Below are 22,127 nucleotides of genomic sequence, written 5' to 3' on the forward strand. Positions count from 1 at the left end.
ATGTATAATACCCCAGAACACACAGCAGGATAAATACAGTGCCAATTCCATGTATAATACCCCAGAACACACAGCAGAATAAATACAGGGCCAATTCCATGTATAATACCCCAGAACACACAGCAGAATAAATACAGTGCCAATTCCATGTATAATAACCCAGAACACACAGCAGATAAATACAGTGTCAATTCCATGTATAATACCCCAGAACACACAGCAGATAAATACAGGGCCAATTCCATGTATAATACCCCAGAACACACAGCAGATAAATACAGTGCCAATTCCATGTATAATACCCCAGAACACACAGCAGATAAATACAGGGCCAATTCCATGTATAATACCCCAGAACACACAGTAGATAAATACAGTGCTAATTCCATGTATAATACCCCAGAACACACAGCAGATAAATACAGTGTCAATTCCATGTATAATACCCCAGAACACACAGCAGATAAATACAGTGCCAATTCCATGTATAATACCCCAGAACACACAGCAGATAAATACAGTGCCAATTCCATGTATAATACCCCAGAACACACAGCAGATAAATACAGTGCCAATTCCATGTATAATACCCCAGAACACACAGCAGATAAATACAGTGCCAATTCCATGTATATTACCCCAGAACACACAGAAATTTGTGCAATTTCCATGTATAATGTCTTTGTAGGCAATTTATTGATATTGATATAGAGAGTCTTACACCCTTGCCCCCCACCCAAGCCTTCCTTAAAATCTGCCTATGATAAGGATTGAGTTGCTGAGAGAAGCCAGATAACTAGTTGTGCTTCGTTTGTTAACTATACTTGGTTACATTGCCAGTAGTGCTGTTGTAGGGCACAGAGCTGTTATTTTGGGGTGGTCCCAACAGGGGTGGCTACACTGGGTAACACTTATTTACTGCAGGGTCCCTCTGAGCACTGGTTATAGGAAGGGAGAACATGGAGAAGAAGGTGAGAGCAGGTTTTGAAGGCAAAAGCAACACTTATTTTTATCCAATGTTTGTGAACCAGTAGCCAGTCAGTTACTGTTATAGTTTAAAACAACAAAATACGATCCTTGAAAAACTGGAGGAGCTGTGTTCTGTTGAAGCGACAGGCTTGCAGCTAATAGCCATGTATTGTAAAGAGGAGCCTCTCCGAGACGATGGGCTTCACACGGCACAGGAACATGTGGTATTGTTTTAGCATAAAAAAAAGAATTTTATTTTGAACATATTTTTGTTAGACAGCGGCAGATAAGCACATGGATCCAATGAGGGGAAATATGTATATGGAAGAAATTAGCATGGAGGCAACTGATGGCTTGGAAATGGCTTTAGCGTTAGTCACAGACCCGTTAACCCTTGGAGACCTGCAGTTTATTGCTGACCCCCCCCCAGTGGAATGGCTTCCTATGGGGGAAACAATCATTGTAGCTGTGCCCCCCACTGGAGGAGGAGGAGGGGTATCTCTATAACCGGCAGAGTCGTTCCAATAATCTAACTGGATTATACAGTCATATGGGGAAAGGGTTGAACAACTCCAGTAACTCCCAGCAACCAGACTTTTTCAATTTAAAGGAGAACTAAACCTAAGACAAGATTATAGGGTTGCCTAGCTTGCAGACTCCTTTTAGGGGATCAGTACCAGGGAGTAAGAGAGTGTCTGGGAAGGGGCCAAACAAGGTGACCCCCAACTTTGCTGCCCAAGTCTGCCTTAAGAAGGCTGTTCCAAGGAAGCAGGTCGGTTTAGGGGAGTGAAGTTGCTGTGGTTCAGGAGGGGCAGAGGTCCTAAATTGACTTTGTGGGCTTCATCTTCCTTAAATACAATAAACCAGTATAATCTTGCTGCTGATTGGCTGTGTTTGTGCTAAATAACGAGGCACATTAGTGATGGACTAATTTGATGCCCGCGTCAATTTTGACACTAGCGTTAAAGTCAATGGGCGTCCGAATAATGTTGACACACAACGGTTTTGACGCAAGAGACTTTTCCGACGCGTGTCCAAAAACTTTTGACACCAGCGAATTTTTGCGTCAGTTTCTTATTCGCACCTGGCAAATTTATTCGTCCATCACTAAGGCACATGGTTTAATTTGGTCATCGCTGAATTGAATTCTTATATGTCATTGTAGCACAGAAAAAAAGATGGTTTCCCCCTATCATTATCATCTTGCATCAAGGGCCCCAAGTTGGCCAAAATCTTTACATGCCGGGAGTAGTGACGGGCGAATTTATTCGCCAAGTGCGAATTCACGGCGAATTTGTGCGATTCGCCGCCAGCAAATAAAACTTCGGCGGCGGCAAAAATTTTTTTTCGAAAAAACGGACGCCGGCGTCAAAAACGAGACGCCGGCGCCGTTTCGCGAATTTGCACAGTTTTGCGAATTTTGCGCGAAATTCGCAAATTTTTCGGCGAAGCGAAACGGCGAAAATTCACGAAACGGCGCCGGCGTCTCGTTTTTGACACCGGCGTCCGTTTTTTAGAAAAAAAAATTTTGACGCCGGCGAAGTTTTATTCGCTGGCGGCGAATCGCACAAATTCGCCGTGAATTCGCTCTTGGCGAATAAATTCGCCCATCACTAGCCGGGAGATCCACTTGGGATGCTGGTTAAATCAGCATGTTAGCTTGTACATATTAAGCTATCGACTCATACGGTACTGTAAAAGATATGGGGCAAATTCACTTAGATTCGAAGTTGCGCCAGGCGCAACTTCACCGCACTTCGCAGCACTTCGCCAGGCGTATTTTCGCCAGCGCTCTGCAAATTCACTATAATTCGAAGTTGCGCACAGGGGTAGCGTAAGTTTGCGAAGTTGCGCTAGCGTTAATTCGTCAAGCGAAGCGAAGTTTCATTTGCATACGGCGCCAAATTCAAATTTCAATGGAGGAATACGTACAATCACTACAAATGGCTAGAAAACCTTCAAAACATCAAATAAAAATTTTATTTTGCCCTACACATGTGCCCACTGTCTAGGTAAGTTGCCATGAGTCAGGAAATGTAGGGGGGAAGGAGGGGAGCCCCAAAAATTTTTTCGATCTTTTTCAGCCTATCACCCATAATATAGAAAACACGCCAGCGTTTTTTGGGACTTAGAAAAAATTGTGACTTTTTTTGAAGCAATCCCTATCTACTCTATTGCGCTTCGCCTGGTCTGAGGTGGCGAAGGAAGTCTTGCGTAAAAGGTGGCGTAAAGAACAATGCGCATGTTAGTGAATTTGCGTAGTTGCGTTCGTTGCGCAAATTCGCCAGGCGTAAGGGTGCGAAGTTACACTAGCGAAATTACGCCAGCGTTCGTTAGTGAATTTGCGAAGTACCGAAAATGCCAAACGCTAGCGAATTAACGCTAGCGTTCGGCGCTTCGGCGCTTAGTGAATTTGCCCCATACAGAGAAGGAATGTTCTGGGCACACAATAAGCTAGACCCTCATACTGTCCTAGCTAAAATAAACAATATGGCAGCTCCCCCTCCAATGTTCAAATACCAACAAAGTAGGGAAGCTGTGAGCTCATTGTTACCTGGGTTTGGCATTAGCAGCCATAATTAGGAGTAAATGAAGAGCAGATCAGCACAACATTGCATGGGGGAAACATTGGCTTTAGATTAACACCTGCACATTAAAGGCTCCAAATGAGATACATGTGACCCCCAGATGGGATCAGGACATAATGAGGAGCAATTAGTCTGGTTATCAAAGGCTCTTACATGGCCAGTGAGTAGGAGCTACTGAAGTTCAGACATTGTGGGAGGAGAGAGAAAACAGTTCAGGCTCCATATGTGTTTGTGCTTGATGAATTGCTATTGCCCTGAGGCACAACTCCCTGCACCTTTTTGCTGAGCCACTGGACTTGCTTCAGATTATGTGCCATGTGCAACTATCTGGGGAGAACATGATGAAGGTCCCCCTGTAGTGCAACTGTTATTAGCATTAGGGACGCTAGTGAACAGTGGGATTGTATATAGTAATTTTCACTTCCGCACCATGTACCCATAGTATTGAAAATAAACAGATCCATGAGTGGCCAGGGATAGTGCGGTGCCCAATTGCAGGGGGTATTGTGCTTTAGGGTAAGAACACACAGGGACTAATTGCTGCACAATCGAAATCACCTCCATCTTGGACGACATCCAAAGACACCACCAACTGCATCGATTCCGATTTGCTTCATTTTAAGGGCTATTCCACACGGGGAGATAGCCACGCGTTTGCGGTCGCGGCGACAAAGCGCCGCGCCAGTCGCCGCGACCGGCGCAGGCGACAGTTTTGTATGGGCGCCTATGTAAAAATGCCTGTGCTAACCACACGAGGCGATGCGCTTTTCAACAGTCGCCTGAAAAAGCCTGGCGAGGCATTTTCAGGCGACTGTTGAAAAGCGCATCGCCTCGTGTGGTTAGCACAGGCGTTTTTACATAGGCGCCCATACAAAACTGTCGCCTGCGCCGGTCGCGGCGACTGGCGCGGCGCTTTGTCGCCGCGACCGCAAACGCGTGGCTATCTCCCCGTGTGGACTAGCCCTAAAAGTATTTTCAAATGTTACCCGAGCTGGGGGAGATTTAAAACGGCCGCTAGAGCATCATGCGGGTGCTAGAGCTTTCAGTGCTAGTCTCCAAGCTCTTGTCTCCATGTCTTTGCTGCACTCAAGGCAGGTTAAACATCCAAATAACACGGGTAGTAGGAGAGTTGCCACCTGGCTGGTATACTACTGGCCTAGCCGATAAAATACCAGCAATATAGTAGCTGGTTATTTGTAATAACTACTAGTGATGGGCGAATTTGTCCCGTCGCTTCAACACGAAATTCTGCCCCCTGTGACATCATAGTTACACCAGCTGACATCACAACACGCCCCTTGTAGACCCGCCCTCCAGCCCCTGCTGGTAAAATTATTCTAAAAAGGTGGCAACCTTAACCTGAGGGCCTTTGTCTATATGTGGTGCCAAATATCAAAAGTGTTTTATTTTTCACATCACAGTGCCTCCAACGGGGGCGGGCCAAAACGTTGGAGGCACTGTGATGTGAAAAATAAAACACTTTTGATATCTGAAAAACAGTGTTCTGGTCCTTTGCAAATTCATTTATATATCGTTTTGACCAAGCACCTGGAAAGTGGATCATGTGACAGAGTGCGGGTATCACCTATAGTGTGTGTATATATATATGTATAAAAAGCTTTAAAAATCCTCCCCCAGACTGCATCAGATTAAATACAATGCTAGGGGCAGTATGGAAAACATGACGGGTTGTGATTTGCATACTTTAATCTATAAATTTTTTGAATTAAAAAAATCTCAAAAACGTGAATACATTTAAGACTATTTTGAGATCCCATTCACGTTTTTTGTCTCTGTCCCCAACACCTGAAAGTGGCATCACTGACCAAAAACCATCAGAGAATGTATCTGTTGTACAAAATATTTCGGCTAATGTGACAATTTTTCAGCCAGCCAGCAGAGAAAATGGCAATACCACCCAAATAAGTCTAATTTTTCTTCACATGTCGATGAAAACAAAAAGCAAACAATCATTAATTTAACTTTTTTTAAATTTCAGCCACACTGACAAGTGATGTCACAATGCCGTTGATATCACAATGCAAGCAATTTCAGGTTAAAATCATCTGCTCTATGTGTGCAGTGACAGGCCAATACCATTAATGTCACTGCCTATGGATACAGGTGCTATAAACATATTCTCCACTCGTCTTTTTGTTCCCGAATGTATTCAAAAGGGCTTTCAAAATAATTGAAAATTTGGAAAATTTCAGAAAACAACAATCTTAGAGGAACACCTTCAAGTGCTCTTTGTATCCTTTTCAAAATGTTATTATATACAAAAGTAGGATGTTACATGCATAGACCAACATATCCAAGGACCAAAATCTAAAACTTGTGCATTATTGCCTAATTTCAACCAAAATGGCTGCCCCCATGATTTCTCATTTACTTATTTATATTAACTGTTTTGGAGCCTCTGTAACCAATCGCCGCAAATGTATAGAAATCCTGTTTGTTTTTTCTGGTGTTTCCTTTTTATCGTACCATTGCCTTTAAGAGGAAGGGGTCGATTCACTAACTTCGAGTGAAGGATTCGAAGTAAAAAAAATTCGAATTTTGAAGTTTTTTTGGGCTACTTCGACCATCGAATGGGCTGCTTCGACCTTCGACTACGACTACGACTTCGAATCGAAGGATTCGAAGTAAAAATCGTTTGACTATTAGACCATTCGATAGTCGAAGTACTGTCTCTTTAAAAAAAACTTCGACCCCCTAGTTCGGCAGCTAAAAGCTACTGAAGTCAATGTTAGCCTATGGGGAAGGTCCCCATAGGCTTTCCTAAGTTTTTTTGATCGAAGGATATTCCTTCGATCGTTGGATTTAAATCCTTCGAATCGTTCGATTCGAAGGATTTAATCGTTCGATCGAAGATATAATCCTTCGATCGTTCGATCGTACTATCTGCGCTAAATCCTTCAACTTCGATATTCGAAGTCGAAGGATTTTAGTTCCTAGTCGAATATCGAGGGTTAATTAACCCTCAATATTGGACCCTTGATGAATCGGCCCCGAACTGTTGTGAAAATTAAAATTTTATATGAGATTGTTCTCATGGAATTAAAAATTAAAACAATTCAAAATGAAAATAATCTATGTTACCCTTCACTTTCACCCTCTTATCAGTTTGTCTCCCTTCATTCAGAATTTTGATTGACATTGTCAGATACATTGGTATTTGGTTACTTTCTCCGGACAAGAGCTAACTGTCTTTTAATATAACTGACTCCAACACCAAGCTGCATGATGCGAGACTTGCTGATGGATAGTGATGGGCGAATTTATTCGCCAGGCACAAATTCGCGGTGAATTTCCGCGATTCGCCGCCAGCGAATAATTTCGTGAAACGCCCGCGAAAATCCGCGTCAAAAATTCGCCGGCGTCAAAAAAAATTTTCCCGAAAAAACGGACACCGGCATAAAAAAAAACGGGCGCCGGCATCAAAAACGAGATGTTTCGCGAGTTTCGCAAAATTAACAAATTTTTCGGCGAAGCGGCGCAAATTCTACTGACGGATATGGAAGAGTAACCTGACTATTTCAGCACAGAAATTGTAACTAATTATATTTATAAGGTTTCCATGAGCATAATCTTAAATTACAGTTTTTGTGATATTTTTCCTTTAATGATTGTTTTGTGCAAATGCTGAAAGAATCTTGACATCAAATTGTATTTAAGTGAGAAAAATGAATTTGCCTTAATATTAATTGATGATATTCGTGTTATTTTCTCATTGCAGGCACGTTGCTTACGGCCATAACCCTAAAGGATTAATTTCAACAAAAAGGCTGGAAATTTATTACCTCGGAACTCTCTTTGGATACAGTTTTTTTCCTTTCTTTATTAAATTTATTTTGTTATTGGGTTTTGAAGATGAAGATTTATTTTCTGCTTGGGACTTTTCTAACCTTTCTGCTGCACACGAGGATCTGCCAAGGAATTAAATGGTTGTAAGTATGTTCACGCCTTCTGCTGAAACTGTTTATAGCCTGACATTTGTTGGAAAGCACAATTTTTGGAAAATTTCAGAGATCTTCAAGTTAGATGTCAGAAAGCAAGAAATATACCCAGAATCCCAAAAATGTGTTGAATTATTGTTGTAGTTCCATTGTTGTGCAGAATTGTTTGGCACATGAATACTCCTAGGGGCACGTTTACAAAGCTCGAGTGAAGGATTCGAATTAAAAAAACTTCGAATTTCGAAGTGTTTTTTGGGCTACTTCGACCATCGAATGGGCTAGTTCGACCTTCGACTACGACTTCGACTACGAATCGAACGATTCGAACTAAAAATCGTTCGACTATTCGACCATTCGATAATCAAAGTACTGTCTCTTTAAGAAAAACTTCGACCCCCTAGTTCGGCAGCTAAAAGCTACCGAACTCAATGTTAGCCTATGGGGAAGGTCCCCATAGGCTTGCCTGTGCTTTTTTGATCGAAGGATATTCCTTCGATCGTTGTATTAAAATCCTTCGAATCGTTCGATTCGAAGGATTTAATCGTTCGATCGAACGAATAATCCTTCGATCGTTTGATCGTAGGATTAGCGCTAAATCGTTCGACTTCGATATTCGAAGTCGAACGATTTTAGTTCCTAGTCGAATATCGAGGGTAAATTAACCCTCGATATTCGACCCTTAGTAAATCTGCCCCCTATTGTCCTTATTACTCACCATTATCTCTCTGGCTTTGTTATTCGGCCAGCTCAGTGATTTACACCCCATCGGGCTCCTGTTACATTAATGACTCTTCACTCTCTTAAAGGGATACTGTCATGGGAAAAAAACATTTTTTTCAAAATGAATCCGTTAATAGTGCTACTCCAGCAGAATTCTGCACTGAAATTCATTTCTCAAAAGAGCAAACAGATTTTTTTATATTCAATTTTGAAATCTGACATGGGGCTAGACATATTGTCAATTTCCCAGCTGCCCCTGGTCATGTGACTTGTGCCTGCACTTTATTAGAGAAATGCTTTCTGGCAGGCTGCTGTTTTTCCTTCTCAATGTTACTGAATGTGTCTCAGTGGGACATGGGTTTTTACTATTGAGTGTTGTTCTTAGATCTACCAGGCAGCTGTTATCTTGTGTTAGGGAGCTGCTATCTGGTTACCTTCCAATTGTTCTTTTGTTTGGCTGCTGGGGGGGAAAAGGGAGGGGGTGACATCACTCCAACTTGCAGTACAGCAGTAAAGAGTGACTGAAGTTTATCAGAGCACAAGTCACATGACTTGGGGCAGCTGGAAATTGACAAAATGTCTAGCCCCATGTCAGATTTCAAAATTGAATATAAAAAAATCTGTTTGCTGTTTTGGGAAATGGATTTTAGTGCAGAATTCTGCTGGAGCAGCACTATTAACTGATTCATTTTGAAAAAAAATGTTTTTTTCCCATGACAGTATCCCTTTAAACACATTGGAAAGGGAACTGTCCTTACAATGGGAGGGAGGTTTATGAATTATGGAATTTAAAATGTGACCCTGAAAAAAAGCTGGCATTAAATTAAAAAAATAAATCAATAAATTAGCTGGAATGGTGGAAAAGCACCTTCCATAGAAGCTTGTCAGGCTTTAGTTGACAAATTTTTCAAAATCAGAATTTGTGATTTTTTTGGACAAGTTTCAAAAATGCGAGTTTATAAAATTCAAATCCAACAAAATTCAAATTCTAGATTTTTTTGCTGGGGGAGCAATGAATAGGGCTTGTCTTGATAATTTGATAAACAGTATACAATCCCCACTGCTTTGTTGTGACTGTTTTGGCCTAACCTACAGTTATATAGGAGTTCATTATGCAGGGGGAATTGAATTATCTGCCTCGCAAGGACCAAAAATGGAGGAGCTTCAATTTTCCAGTTTAACTTTAGAAATAAAAAAACAAACATATTTTACTGATTGAAACATTAGGTAAAAAGTATGTTCAGTGCAAGCCCTATTCATTGCACTCACGTTGAACAAGGGGTAAACTGCCCCTTTAGGAATAAAGTTAATGTATGGTGTATACTCAGCCTCCCTGTAATATTACCTGGGAGGTGGCGGGTACACCCATAGTTCCTGGATGCGCTTCTATTCTGGTTTCTTTGTTCTTGACCCTTGCCTGTCCCTGACTTCTGCTAATTCGCTGCCTGTACTGACCCGTGCCTGTTATTGACTGTTCTTTGGATCCTGACTTTGTACTGTGTAACTCGGCCTGTGACCTTGACTACGCCTCTGCCCCACTGTTGGTTTGGCATTGACGCCTGGACTACACTCCTTGTTCGCCATCCATTCTGTACACGTTTGGTTCCCTTTTCTACCCAAAACTCTCTCCTTGGTCCTCTCACTTTAATACCTGGAGTCATCCGATTAGCAGAGGGCTCCTTCTGAAGTGAAAGGCGGAAATTATAGGCAGAAGACCTTGTTGTAGGTTTTGGATACTTTATGTTACACTTCCTTTCTGCCAAAAGACTATGCAGGGCCATATAAACCACTGAAACGTTGTATCAGAAGTTGGCTTGCCTCCATTCCAGTAAGGCATTATGGAAATTAGAGTCTTGACTGGAGGAGAATTGAATACACCTGCATTGTTTCATTTTTTTCAGTTTGGGTTTACTCCCTGTCCCTTAATGTCCAGCGGTGATCAAGGACCAGAAGCATGGATCTCTTATGGTCCAAACCCCAGCAATTGGCATGTTCTTAAAAATTCTCAAATGTTTGCAAATTATAAAAGCTTGGGAAGCCAAAGAGAGTCACAGTCTGACCTTCTATTGGCAATATCAAAAACAAAATAGAAAAAACCTTTTCCACAGCAATCTAATGGGTTCTATTTATCAAAGGCCAAAATGTAATAGTGTATTTTTCCAGCTGAAAGTGCCTTTTTGTGTTTTCTTAAACTCTTTTATGGAAGAAAAATGACCTCTGAAAATTTGTGCAATATTAGTTATGATCATTTTTTGCATGCCAACTTCAGAAATATAATAGACCTCTCTACTGTTGAGCTGGAAAATTGTCAAAAGGTTTTGATTGTGGGCCAAAAAGTCAACATAAAATGTGAATAAAAATTCAAATTGTTGCATTGATATTGGAAGGAAGACAGCAAGGATACAGGGAATTAAAACTCATCACCAAACTATTAGTGAACAGCTTAGTGAGGGGAAAATAGGACAAATATGACCCTTATAAAATTCTATAACAATTAAATATGGAATTCTTGATAATGCATTAATATGACTGATACATTCAAGTATATTGTACTGCATGGGTTCCCAAACTGCAGGCTAGCTTCCCTGGTGGGCCTGAAACAGTAGCAGTAGGGGGACTCAAGCTAAAGGTCAAGTATAAAGGTAGATTTGGGAAGAATGCCTAAGTAATCTTCTAGATATACCTGAAAGTCCATCTTGAAGGACAGTTTTAGAGTGACATTTGAAAAAAATGCTGAGAACCTAACTTGAAGGCTAATATTAAGGTGAGATTTGGAAAGCCCTATTTACCTATATACCTATAGTTTGAGATGTGGGAAGAATACTGATAGCCCAACTTGAAGGTTAGTTTTAGGGTGAGATTTGGGCAGAATGTCTAATCAATCTCCTAGATGGCACAGAGCATTTAGCTTGAAGGCCAGTTTTAGGGTGAGATTTGGAAAGAATGCCTAACTACATTCCTAGATTCCCCAGAAAGTTTCACTTTCCGTGAGAGTGAGATTTATATATACTGTAACTCAGAACTTTATATTAAACAGGGTCTGATAATAATTTAACTTCAAGGGTTACAAAATAAAAATAGCCCCAGAGGGCCCTGCTCACAACTTGGAACCATGGTCCCATTAAGGAGGGAAATGGTTTACTCATGTCAGAGATCCCATGGCAGAAGGGTGCCCCAAGAGAAGGTGGAGAGAAGCTGTGATGTGGCTTGCAGAGAGTGGTACAAGTTGGGTGAATTGTGGGTGGGAGTTGGACATAATGGGCATGGCCGGGCGGTCATGCATTCATGAGACATTTTTTTACAGGGGCCCCTCTTGGCAAGGCCAACAATCCAGGGGTGGGAGTGCCTGGTGAGCGAGCATAGTATGGGGTCCAAGTATAGTAGTTGAATCAAAACAGCTTCAGGCAGTAATTTAAAACTGAAATGTGTTTATTTAGCAGTGTAGACATACTACATGATAAAGGGTAATGCCCGAAACATGTAGTTTGCCTACACTGCTAAATAAACACATTTCAGTTTAAAATTACTACTATTCTTGGATTATGCACTTGAGATGTAACACAGACACCTACTGAATTCTACAGCTATAAAGTGAACAGTTTTGGAAACGGAATCATACCTGCTATATCAGCTAGTATGATTACTGATGGTGGCCAGCTTGGAACTATGGCCAAAATACCAATGTTGTTCTTTATCTGTAACCTTGCAAAAGGGGCCCTTCAAAGAGGGCTTGAAGTAAAAATGAGGGGGGTTCAGACACGGGTGTCTGAAAATGCCTTGGTAGGGGAGCAGTTCTAGGAAGGAAAGGGGTTGCTAGTAGGTACAGGCAGATGAGGTGTCACCAGAAGAACATGAAGGAGACACCAGGACAATGACAAGTACTGATATTTTATACATATATAGGGCTCTGTAAAAGTTCCCCCCAAAGACAGTCCTGTTATGTGGAGGGCTCCATCTTCACCCTATTTACTGTTTATATAAGGGTCCTTTACACCTCTGTGAATTTCCTGAATTCCTCTCTCCCTCGTCCTCTTTTTTTGTTAAGAAAAATAGCCTTTTTGTCCGTCCATAAAGATGTTATTTGTGGGATTCCCTTAGATACAAAAGAAAAGGCTGAGCTTTCAGGGGAATTCAGCTATGGAGGAGAATGAAATGGGACGATACGGGTGATCAATTTCACACAAAGCGGCGCAGCCGAAGCATTGTCTCTAATTCTTACCAACAAATGTTGGGTTTTTGAAAACATAACAGGCGTACAATTGAGCACCACTCACGCGATTAATTATTGGAACAAATCTGGGGAAAGAAATGTTTTTTTCTCTTCTCTTTCTATTCTCTTTCACTCTGATACCTTAAATTTCCCTTTGCTTGTTATACATGTCGCAATAATTGCGCTTGTCACTACATCCTCTTTCTGCTAATGGTGATGTGACGTGTGCATAAGGGCCAACCTTGTCTTGTTCCATCCCTTCTGATAAAAGCAGCTAGCTAATAGTATATGCATGGTCATGAGCTTTAATTCACATTTAATGCCCGGTTGAAACCATTCATTATAGTGACACACTAATGGCAAATTTCTGTTATGGTGGAGGTTAAAACTGGATAATATCCAGTGTCTAGTAGAATTAAGTCAAAGGCAACTGGACATTTAAGGGGCAGATTCACTAAGCTCGAGTGAAGGATTCGAATGAAAAATACTTCGAATTTCGAAGTATTTTTTTGGTACTTCGACCATCGAATTGGTTAAATTCGTTCGAATTCGAACGAAATCGAACGAATCGAAGTAAAAATCATTCGACTATTCGACCATTCGATAGTCGAAGTACTTTCCCTTTAAAAAAAACTACGACCCCCTACTTCGGCAGGTAAAACCTACTGAAGTCAATGTTAGCCTATGGGGAAGGTCCCCATAGGTTTGCTAACCTTTTTTTGATCGAAGGATTTTCCTTCGATCGTTGGATTAAAATCCTTTGAATCGTTCGATTCGAAGGATCTAATCGTTCGATCGAACGAAAAATCCTTCGATCGAACGATCGAAGGATTAGCGCTAAATCCTTCGACTTCGATATTTGAAGTCGAAGGATTTCAATTCGAGGGTCGAATTTTGAAGTATTTTTAACTTCGAAATTCGACCCTTAATGAATCTGCCCCTTAGAGTTTTTCTTGAAAACGTTTCACCACTCATCATCGGATAAGTGGTCAAACGTTTTCAAGAAAAACTCAAAATCTCCAGTTGCCTTTTACTTAATTCTACTAGATACTGTACATCATGACCTGGATAAATCAGAATCTTCATAGACAAGGCTCATATGTATTTGTAAGCATGACCAGTCTCCTATGTATTTTTAATGAGACTGATTGCTGGATGCTCCAAATACTCTTTCTCTATCTATTCATTGGGTTTGAGAGGGGATGCCATACTGCTCGTCTAAGTTTAGGCATTAAGCAACCTATTATGGGTTGTACTCAGTGTTAGATGGGCTCGGCCAGACCTGTGATAAGAATTAAAGGAGAACTAAACACTAAAAATGAATATGGTTAAAAATGCCATATTTTATATAATGAACTTATTATATATGTCAATAGCAGCAACGATCCAGGACTTCAAACTTGTCACAGGGGGTCACCATCTTGGAAAGTGTCTGTGACACTCACATGCTCAGTGGGCTCTGATTGGCTGTTGAGAAGCTAAGCTTAGGGCTCGTCACTAATTATCCAGCAGAAAATGAGCTTCCCTGGCTGTAATATAAGCTGATGCTACAGGTTTGCTGATTATTCAATTATGATGCTAATTGCACTGGTTTCTGTGCTGCCATGTAGTAATTATGTGTATTAATTACTAATCAGCCTTATATTGTGACATTTCTATTCTATGTGTACTGTATATTGTGAGTGGGTCCCTAAGCTCAGTAAGTGACAGCAGCACAGAGCATGTGCAGTGAATCAGCAGAAAAGAAGATGGGGAGCTACTGGGGCATCTTTGGAGACACAGATCTTTACTGCGGTTGACTTGGGCTGGTACAGAAGCCTCAAACATAATGTACAGCATTTCTGCCCTACTTCATTAGTTAAGAACAGGCTCAGAATTGGCCAGCGGGCCTCCTGGAAATAACCTGATGGGCCCCAGTCCTGGCGGACCCAGCTGAGCCTCACACAGCCCAATACGACACCCCAGTCTGACTAGGCTAGGGCTGTGGCATAGTGGGGGTGGGGCCATGACATAGAGGGGCACGATGTGATGTAGAGGGCAGGGCTATGACATGGCAATTGGGCAATCGGTGCATCCTGCCCCATTTTATTAATCTGGACAAAACCGAGACAGATGGCAACGCTAAGTCTGACCCTGGGTGGGCCCCTCTGATCATTATTGTATTCTTTAATGCTTGTAATGATTGTAAGACCCCTGCTGGTTGTTATAAATGAACTTAAAAGCACAGAGTAACTTACTGGAGCTACATATAAATAAATGCTGATGCTGATGATGATAACGATGATGATGATGATGCTATCTGTTGGTGGAAGTAGGCTCATAGTTTATAATGCCAGTGAATGAAGGGTAATGGTGTGAGAGTGATATAGTGGATATCCCGGGTGTCTCTGGACTACACACTATAAATACTGTTCATTTTTAAAAGAATGTAAAAAACAAAATATTTTTGTATCCTAAGAAATAAACATTAAAACGTTGAGCAACTTTCTGAATATACATTCATTAGACATTTTCAGAGGTTTTAATACTATTTTTAAATGTTACCGAAGGCAGTGTCTGTTTATATTCTCTGCATTGCTGGTTCTGACTTCTGGAGCAATGTAGCAGGTGTCGACTCGGAGCAGATTCAGAACCAGCAGTACAAAATGGGACATTAAATGCAGAAATTGATCTCCCCCCAAAAAGTGGTGTAAGTATAGAGGAAGCCTGCTTTCTCTCTAGCCAATGAGAACCCCCCGTTCCCCAGCCACTCTGTTAGGGCAGAGACACACGCTCAGATTCTGGGAGATTAGTCGCCTTGTGACAAATCTCCTCTTCTTCAGGCGACTAATCTCCCCGAACTGCCTCCCGGCTAGAATCTAAATCGCCGCCTGGATGAAAATTGGTGAGCTTCGTTTTCCAAAGTCGCCCAAAGTTGCCTCACAAGGAAATTTGGGCGACTTTGGAAAACTAAGAGCTCCGATAGCCATCCCGCCATCGATTTTCATTCTATCCGGCAGAAGGCACATGAAGGCAGTTCGAGAAGATTAGTTGCTGAGAAGAAGAGGGGATTTGTCACTGGGCGACTAATCTCCCCAAATCTGATTGTGTGTCTCTGCCCTTACTTGCTGTAAGGAATCAGAGTGCATTGGCACAGACCAGATAGTGGGCGTGGTCTGGGTGTGGTCCGGGCCATAAGGGGAGGAGGTGGGAAGTGGGCAGGAGGATGGCGATTTGAGTGCACTTAGGGTTGCCACCTGGCCGGTAAAAATGATGGTAGATCCCAATGGTATTAATAGGGAAAAAAGATATATATAGGAAGGCCAGTATTTTTTTCCGGAAAAGGTGGCAACTCTAAGGGGCAGATTTACTATGGGTCGAATATCGAGGGTTAATTAACCCTCGATATTCGACCAGGAACTAAAATCGTTCGACTTCGAATATCGAAGTCGAACGATTTAGCGCTAATACTTTGATCGAACGATCGAAGGATTATTCGTTCAATCGAACGATTAAATCCTTCGAATCGAACGATTCGAAGGATTTTAATACAACGATCAAACGAATATCCTTCGATCAAAAAAGCACAGGCAAGCCTATGGGGACCTTCCCCATAGGCTAACATTGAGTTCGGTAGCTTTTAGCTGCCGAACTAGGGGGTCGAAGTTTTTCTTAAAGAGACAGTACTTCGATTATCGAACGATCGAATAGTCGAACGATTTTTACTTCGAATCATTCGATTCGTAGTCAAAGTCGTAGTCGAAGGTCGAACTAGCCCATTCGATGGTCGAAGTAGCCAAAAAAACACTTCGAAATTCGAAGTTTTTTTTATTTGAATCCTTCACTTGAGCTTTGTAAATGTGCCCCTAAGTGCGCTGGGCCCCTCTGAAGATTTTTTTTGCGGGGGAACCCGGCGCATTTTAGTAAACCACTGCCCCTGAATATAGAAAAGTCAACTAGAATTAATTTTTGAGTTTATATCCCCTTTAAATTGAGAGTCACGTAACAGCAGGTCTTGTTGGACTTTGGGCAGACTCATATCCCAATAACAATGCTGTGATCTTTCCCGACTTGGCGTTTGTACGGGGCTGCCATAAAATCCTTGTCTATCTCCAAATGAAACTCATTATCGACCCAACACCTTCTAATCTCAGAGAGTTCAGCTTTATGGCTATTGGTAATGACTTTTAGTCACCTGCTGGTTAAAGTGCAGTCACAGCTGCAACTGTAATGTCCTTATATTGCTCCTTGCTTGGGCGGCACTTGCCTCAGAACTTCAACTCATCACTAATTTAAATGGGTTGTTCACTTTAAATTAAAGGAGAAGGAAAGCTACTGAGGCATTATATTGCCAATAGATTAGCTGCAGTACTGCAAGCTAAAATTCTTTATTTATTCTGTAGAATGCTTTACCATAACTGAGTAAAAAGCTCTAGAAGCCCTCTGTTTGTTTAGGATAGCAGCTGCCATATTAGTTTGTGTGACATCACTTCCTGCCTGAGTCTCTCCCTGCTCACTCATAGCTCTGGGCTCAAATTACAGCAGACAAGGGAGTGACCCCCATTTAAAAGGCCGGGCCAAGGCATTTTGGCACCCTAGGCAAGGGCATCAATCAGTGCCCCCCATCCGGTCCTGCATTACCATTTCCCACCTTACCAGTCATATTGCCCCTGTACCTGTGCCAGCACCAATCATATTGCCCCCATTTGCACCTGTGCCAACGGCAGTCAGTCCCTCAGATTGCCCCCAATTTGTACATTGTGCCAGCATAAGCCAAAAATCCATCATATTGTTACCCCCAATCTGCACCTATGCCAGCGGCAGCCAAAAAAATCCATCATTTTGCCCCTAATTTGTACCTGTGCCAGCAGGAGCCAAAAATCCATCATATTGCCTCAAACATGTGTGTACCCAGTGGTGGAACTACCAGGGGAGCAGGGGATGCGAGCAGGCCAGGGCCCACACCCCCTCAGGGCCCCCCGGCAGCTCGCGCACCACTGAAATGCGGGCATACGGAGGGGGGCAGGGGGCCCGGCTGCACGTCCCGCACCAGGGCCCGCCCCCCTCTAGTTACGTTACTGTGTGTACCTGTGCCAGCAGCCACCATATTGCCCCATATACCAGAGCCAGCAGCAGCCAATCTCTCATATTGCCCCCGATCTGAACCTGAGCCAACAGCAGCCAAAACATCCACAATATTGCCCCCAAATATGTACCTGTGCCAACAGCTGCTAAGAGAGAGCTGGGGAATGATTCTGCCCACAGAACGAATCACGGGCAAGAAGGGGTTGGAACAGGTGGTTAGTGATGGACGAAATCAGTCAAACGGAGGAAAATTCGTGAAACTGTGCCGCCGTCTCAATTTTGACGCCGGCTTTAGGGGTTTTTTATGCCGGCGTCTGTTTTTTTGACACCGGTGCAAATTCGCTTGGCGAAAAAGCACCGGCACCCAAAAAATGGACGCCATCAGAATTCGCTGCGCATTCACACCTACCGTATAAATACGCCCATCACTACAGGTGGTTTATAAAATTGAAAAACTATAAAAGGCCAAGCAAACCAGGGTTTAAAAAAAATAAAAAAAAATTTCCCGTAAAAGTGCACCCCCACCATGATTGCACCCTAGGCGGGCGCCGACTCTACCTACCCCTTTTTCCGGCCCTGCTGAAAAGAATCAAGTGAAGAAGGCAAATAATAAAAAAAACAAATGATAAAATAATAAAGACCAATTGAAGAGTTGCTTACAATTGCCCATATGGGTTATACGTCTGTAGTAGTGATGGGCGAATAAATTTGCCTGGCATGAATTCATGGCAAATTTCTAAATTCGCGAAAATTCGACGGTGTCGATTTTAAATTTTCATGATTTTTTAGGGAAAATGATCGATTTTCACAATTTTTTCAGGAAATTGTTCGAATTTCAACTTTTTTAGTGAACTTTTCGACTGTACATTTTTTTTCGTACTTCGCGAATTTTGCAGGAAATTCGCAAATTTTTCGACAAAGTGAAACAAAAGAAATTCGCCCATCACTAGTCTGTAGCAAAAGTGCACCTGCTATTTACTAGGGATGCACCAAACCCACTATTTTGGATTCGGGCAAACCCCTAAATCCTTCGTGAAAGATTTGCCCGAACTGAATCCGAATCCTAATTTGCATATGCAAATTAGGGGTGGGAAGGGGAAAACATTTTTACGTCCTTGTTTTGTGACAAAAAGTTACGCGATTTCCCTCCCTGCCCCTAATTTGCATAAACAAATTAGGATTCCTCATGAAAAAGGCCTAATTCTGTCCGAATCCCAAACCGAATCCTGGATTCAGTGCATCCCTACTATTAACTGAAGGCTGCTTAGCCAATATTTTCAGCAGGGTGTTAGAGCTGGCCAGTAGAAATGAGCTCTAACACTCCACCAAACCCTTAATTAACTAAACCCACAGCTAAAAGGGGCATTAGATATTCTCCTGTCTGCAAAGAAATCAAACATCAGTAGCACAGACTAGTGATGGGCGAATTTGCGCCGTTTCGCTTCACCGAAAAATTCGCGAATTTCGCGAAACGGCGAAAAATTCGCGAAACGGCGCCGGCGTCTCGTTTTTGACGCCGGCGCCCGTTTTTCGAAAAAAAAATTTTTGACGCCGGCGAATTTTTTCCGCGAATTTTCGCGGGAGTTTCGCGAATTTATTCGCTGGCGGCGAATCGCGCAAATTCGCCGCAAATTCGCGCCTGGCGAATAAATTCGCCCATCACTAGCACAGACCGGTGCATATACTGTGACGAAGTGCAAAAAAAATGATTAGCCCCCAACTATAAAGAATAAATATATTGTGTATATATATATATATATATATATATATATATATATATATATATATATATATATATATATATATATATATATATATATATATATACACAGTATTTATATGTGTTGTTCCTTATTTACTGGGTTCAATAAAAAGAACCCCCCCCCTCGCCCCGCACCCCACTGCAGTTAAATGGTTGTGGGTGAAACCTAACTCTGACAGGGAGGTTGGAGCTGGTGTGTCTTGTCAGTTCCCAGTAATGACCTGATGAAGGAATGGCTCAATGTGAGGGGGGGGCCTTTGTTCTGGTGCGACGGCTTTGTCACCCGATACCCACCAGCCTGATGTGCGAATGAAAAGGTGAAACCTGACGTGGGGAGACAGCGTCCAGAGAAACAACACCGTGTGCTTCACTTATATCATCGTCATCATCATCATTCATCTTGCAAGACTACCTCCCCTTAATGGTATGGTCTTGTTAACCAGTTCATTAGTTATCACTTCTATTATATCACGAGGAACAGAGGAGTCTTGTTTGAAAGGAGGGGGAATTGTCACAGTGGGTACAATACACCTGCCCCTCATTCTGCTACAGGGAATCCTTGTTAGTCTCTGGCACCATTGTAAAGTTATCTTAGATCAGGTATTCAAATCAAAACCCTTAAAAAATAGTACAGTGGCACAGATCTGATCCCCATTGTAAGCAGCAGTCCTGCCCTGCTTTATGGCAGCTGAGATTCTAGCTATCTGTATAACAGAACATTCTGTCCCAGTGGCTGCACAGATCCTATCTGATCCCCATTGTAAGCAGCAGTCCTGTTCTGCTTTATGGCAGCTGAGATTCTAGCTATCTGTATAACAGAGCATTCTGTCCCAGTGGTTGCACAGATCCTATCTGATCCCCATTGTAAGCAGCAGTCCTGTCCTGCTTTATGGCAGCTGAGATTCTAGCTATCTGTATAACAGAACATTCTGTCCCAGTGGCTGCACAGATCCTATCTGATCCCCATTGTAAGCAGCAGTCCTGTCCTGCTTTATGGCAGCTGAGATTCTAGCTATCTGTATAACCGAGCATTCTGTCCCAGTAGCTGCACAGATCGTATCTGATCCCCATTGTAAGCAGCAGTCCTGTCCTGCTTTATGGCAGCTGAGATTCTGGCTATCTGTATAACAGAACATTCTGTCCCAGTGACTGCACAGATCCTATCTGATCCCCATTGTAAGCAACAGTCCTGTCCTGCTTTATGGCAGCTGAGATTCTAGCTATCTGTATAACAGAACATTCTGTCCCAGTGGCTGCACAGATCCTATCTGATCCCCATTGTAAGCAGCAGTCCTGTCCTGCTTTATGGCAGCTGAGATTCTAGCTATCTGTATAACAGAGCATTCTGTCCCAGTGGCTGCACAGATCCTATCTGATCCCCATTGTAAGCAGCAGTCCTGCCCTGCTTTATGGCAGCTGAGATTCTAGCTATCTGTATAACAGAACATTCTGTCCCAGTGGCTGCACAGATCCTATCTGATCCCCATTGTAAGCAGCAGTCCTGTCCTGCTTTATGGCAGCTGAGATTCTAGCTATCTGTATAACAGAGCATTCTGTCCCAGTGGCTGCACAGATCCTATCTGATCCCCATTGTAAGCAGCAGTCCTGTCCTGCTTTATGGCAGCTGAGATTCTAGCTATCTGTATAACAGAGCATTCTGTCCCAGTGGTTGCACAGATCCTATCTGATCCCCATTGTAAGCAGCAGTCCTGTCCTGCTTTATGGCAGCTGAGATTCTAGCTATCTGTATAACAGAACATTCTGTCCCAGTGGCTGCACAGATCCTATCTGATCCCCATTGTAAGCAGCAGTCCTGTCCTGCTTTATGGCAGCTGAGATTCTAGCTATCTGTATAACAGAACATTCTGTCCCAGTGGCTGCACAGATCCTATCTGATCCCCATTGTAAGCAGCAGTCCTGTCCTGCTTTATGGCAGCTGAGATTCTAGCTATCTGTATAACAGAGCATTCTGTCCAGTGGCTGCACAGATCCTATCTGATCCCCATTGTAAGCAGCAGTCCTGTCCTGCTTTATGGCAGCTGAGATTCTAGCTATCTGTATAACAGAACATTCTGTCCCAGTGGCTGCACAGATCCTATCTGATCCCCATTGTAAGCAGCAGTCCTGTCCTGCTTTATGGCAGCTGAGATTCTAGCTATCTGTATAACAGAGCATTCTGTCCCAGTGGCTGCACAGATCCTATCTGATCCCCATTGTAAGCAGCAGTCCTGTCCTGCTTTATGGCAGCTGAGATTCTAGCTATCTGTATAACAGAACATTCTGTCCCAGTGGCTGCACAGATCCTATCTGATCCCCATTGTAAGCAACAGTCCTGTCCTGCTTTATGGCAGCTGAGATTCTAGCTATCTGTATAACAGAGCATTCTGTCCCAGTGGCTGCACAGATCCTATCTGATCCCCATTGTAAGCAGCAGTCCTGTCCTGCTTTATGGCAGCTGAGATTCTAGCTATCTGTATAACAGAACATTCTGTCCCAGTGGCTGCACAGATCCTATCTGATCCCCATTGTAAGCAGCAGTCCTGTCCTGCTTTATGGCAGCTGAGATTCTAGCTATCTGTATAACAGAGCATTCTGTCCCAGTGGCTGCACAGATCCTATCTGATCCCCATTGTAAGCAGCAGTCCTGTCCTGCTTTATGGCAGCTGAGATTCTAGCTATCTGTATAACAGAGCATTCTGTCCCAGTGGCTGCACAGATCCTATCTGATCCCCATTGTAAGCAGCAGTTCTGTCCTGCTTTATGGCAGCTGAGATTCTAGTTATCTGTAAAAGAGAGTAGGGAAGTCTTCAGGGAAGAGGGAGCAGAAATGTGAACTTTCTTTTAGCCAATTTCAG

At 42.6% G+C, this 22,127-nt stretch overlaps 1 protein-coding gene across 1 annotated transcript in view; it reads left to right on the forward strand.

Moving 5' to 3' along the window:
* Nucleotides 1–22,127, forward strand: part of wnt11.S (Wnt family member 11 S homeolog) — a 49,850-nt gene that overhangs the window by 3,831 nt on the left and 23,892 nt on the right. The window contains 1 exon segment of the mRNA NM_001093610.1: nucleotides 7,297–7,507. Coding sequence (NP_001087079.1) covers nucleotides 7,431–7,507 — 77 coding nt within the window. The 5' untranslated portion in view covers nucleotides 7,297–7,430.

Source organism: Xenopus laevis, chromosome 2S, assembly GCF_017654675.1.
Source record: "Xenopus laevis strain J_2021 chromosome 2S, Xenopus_laevis_v10.1, whole genome shotgun sequence".
NCBI lineage: Eukaryota > Metazoa > Chordata > Amphibia > Anura > Pipidae > Xenopus > Xenopus laevis.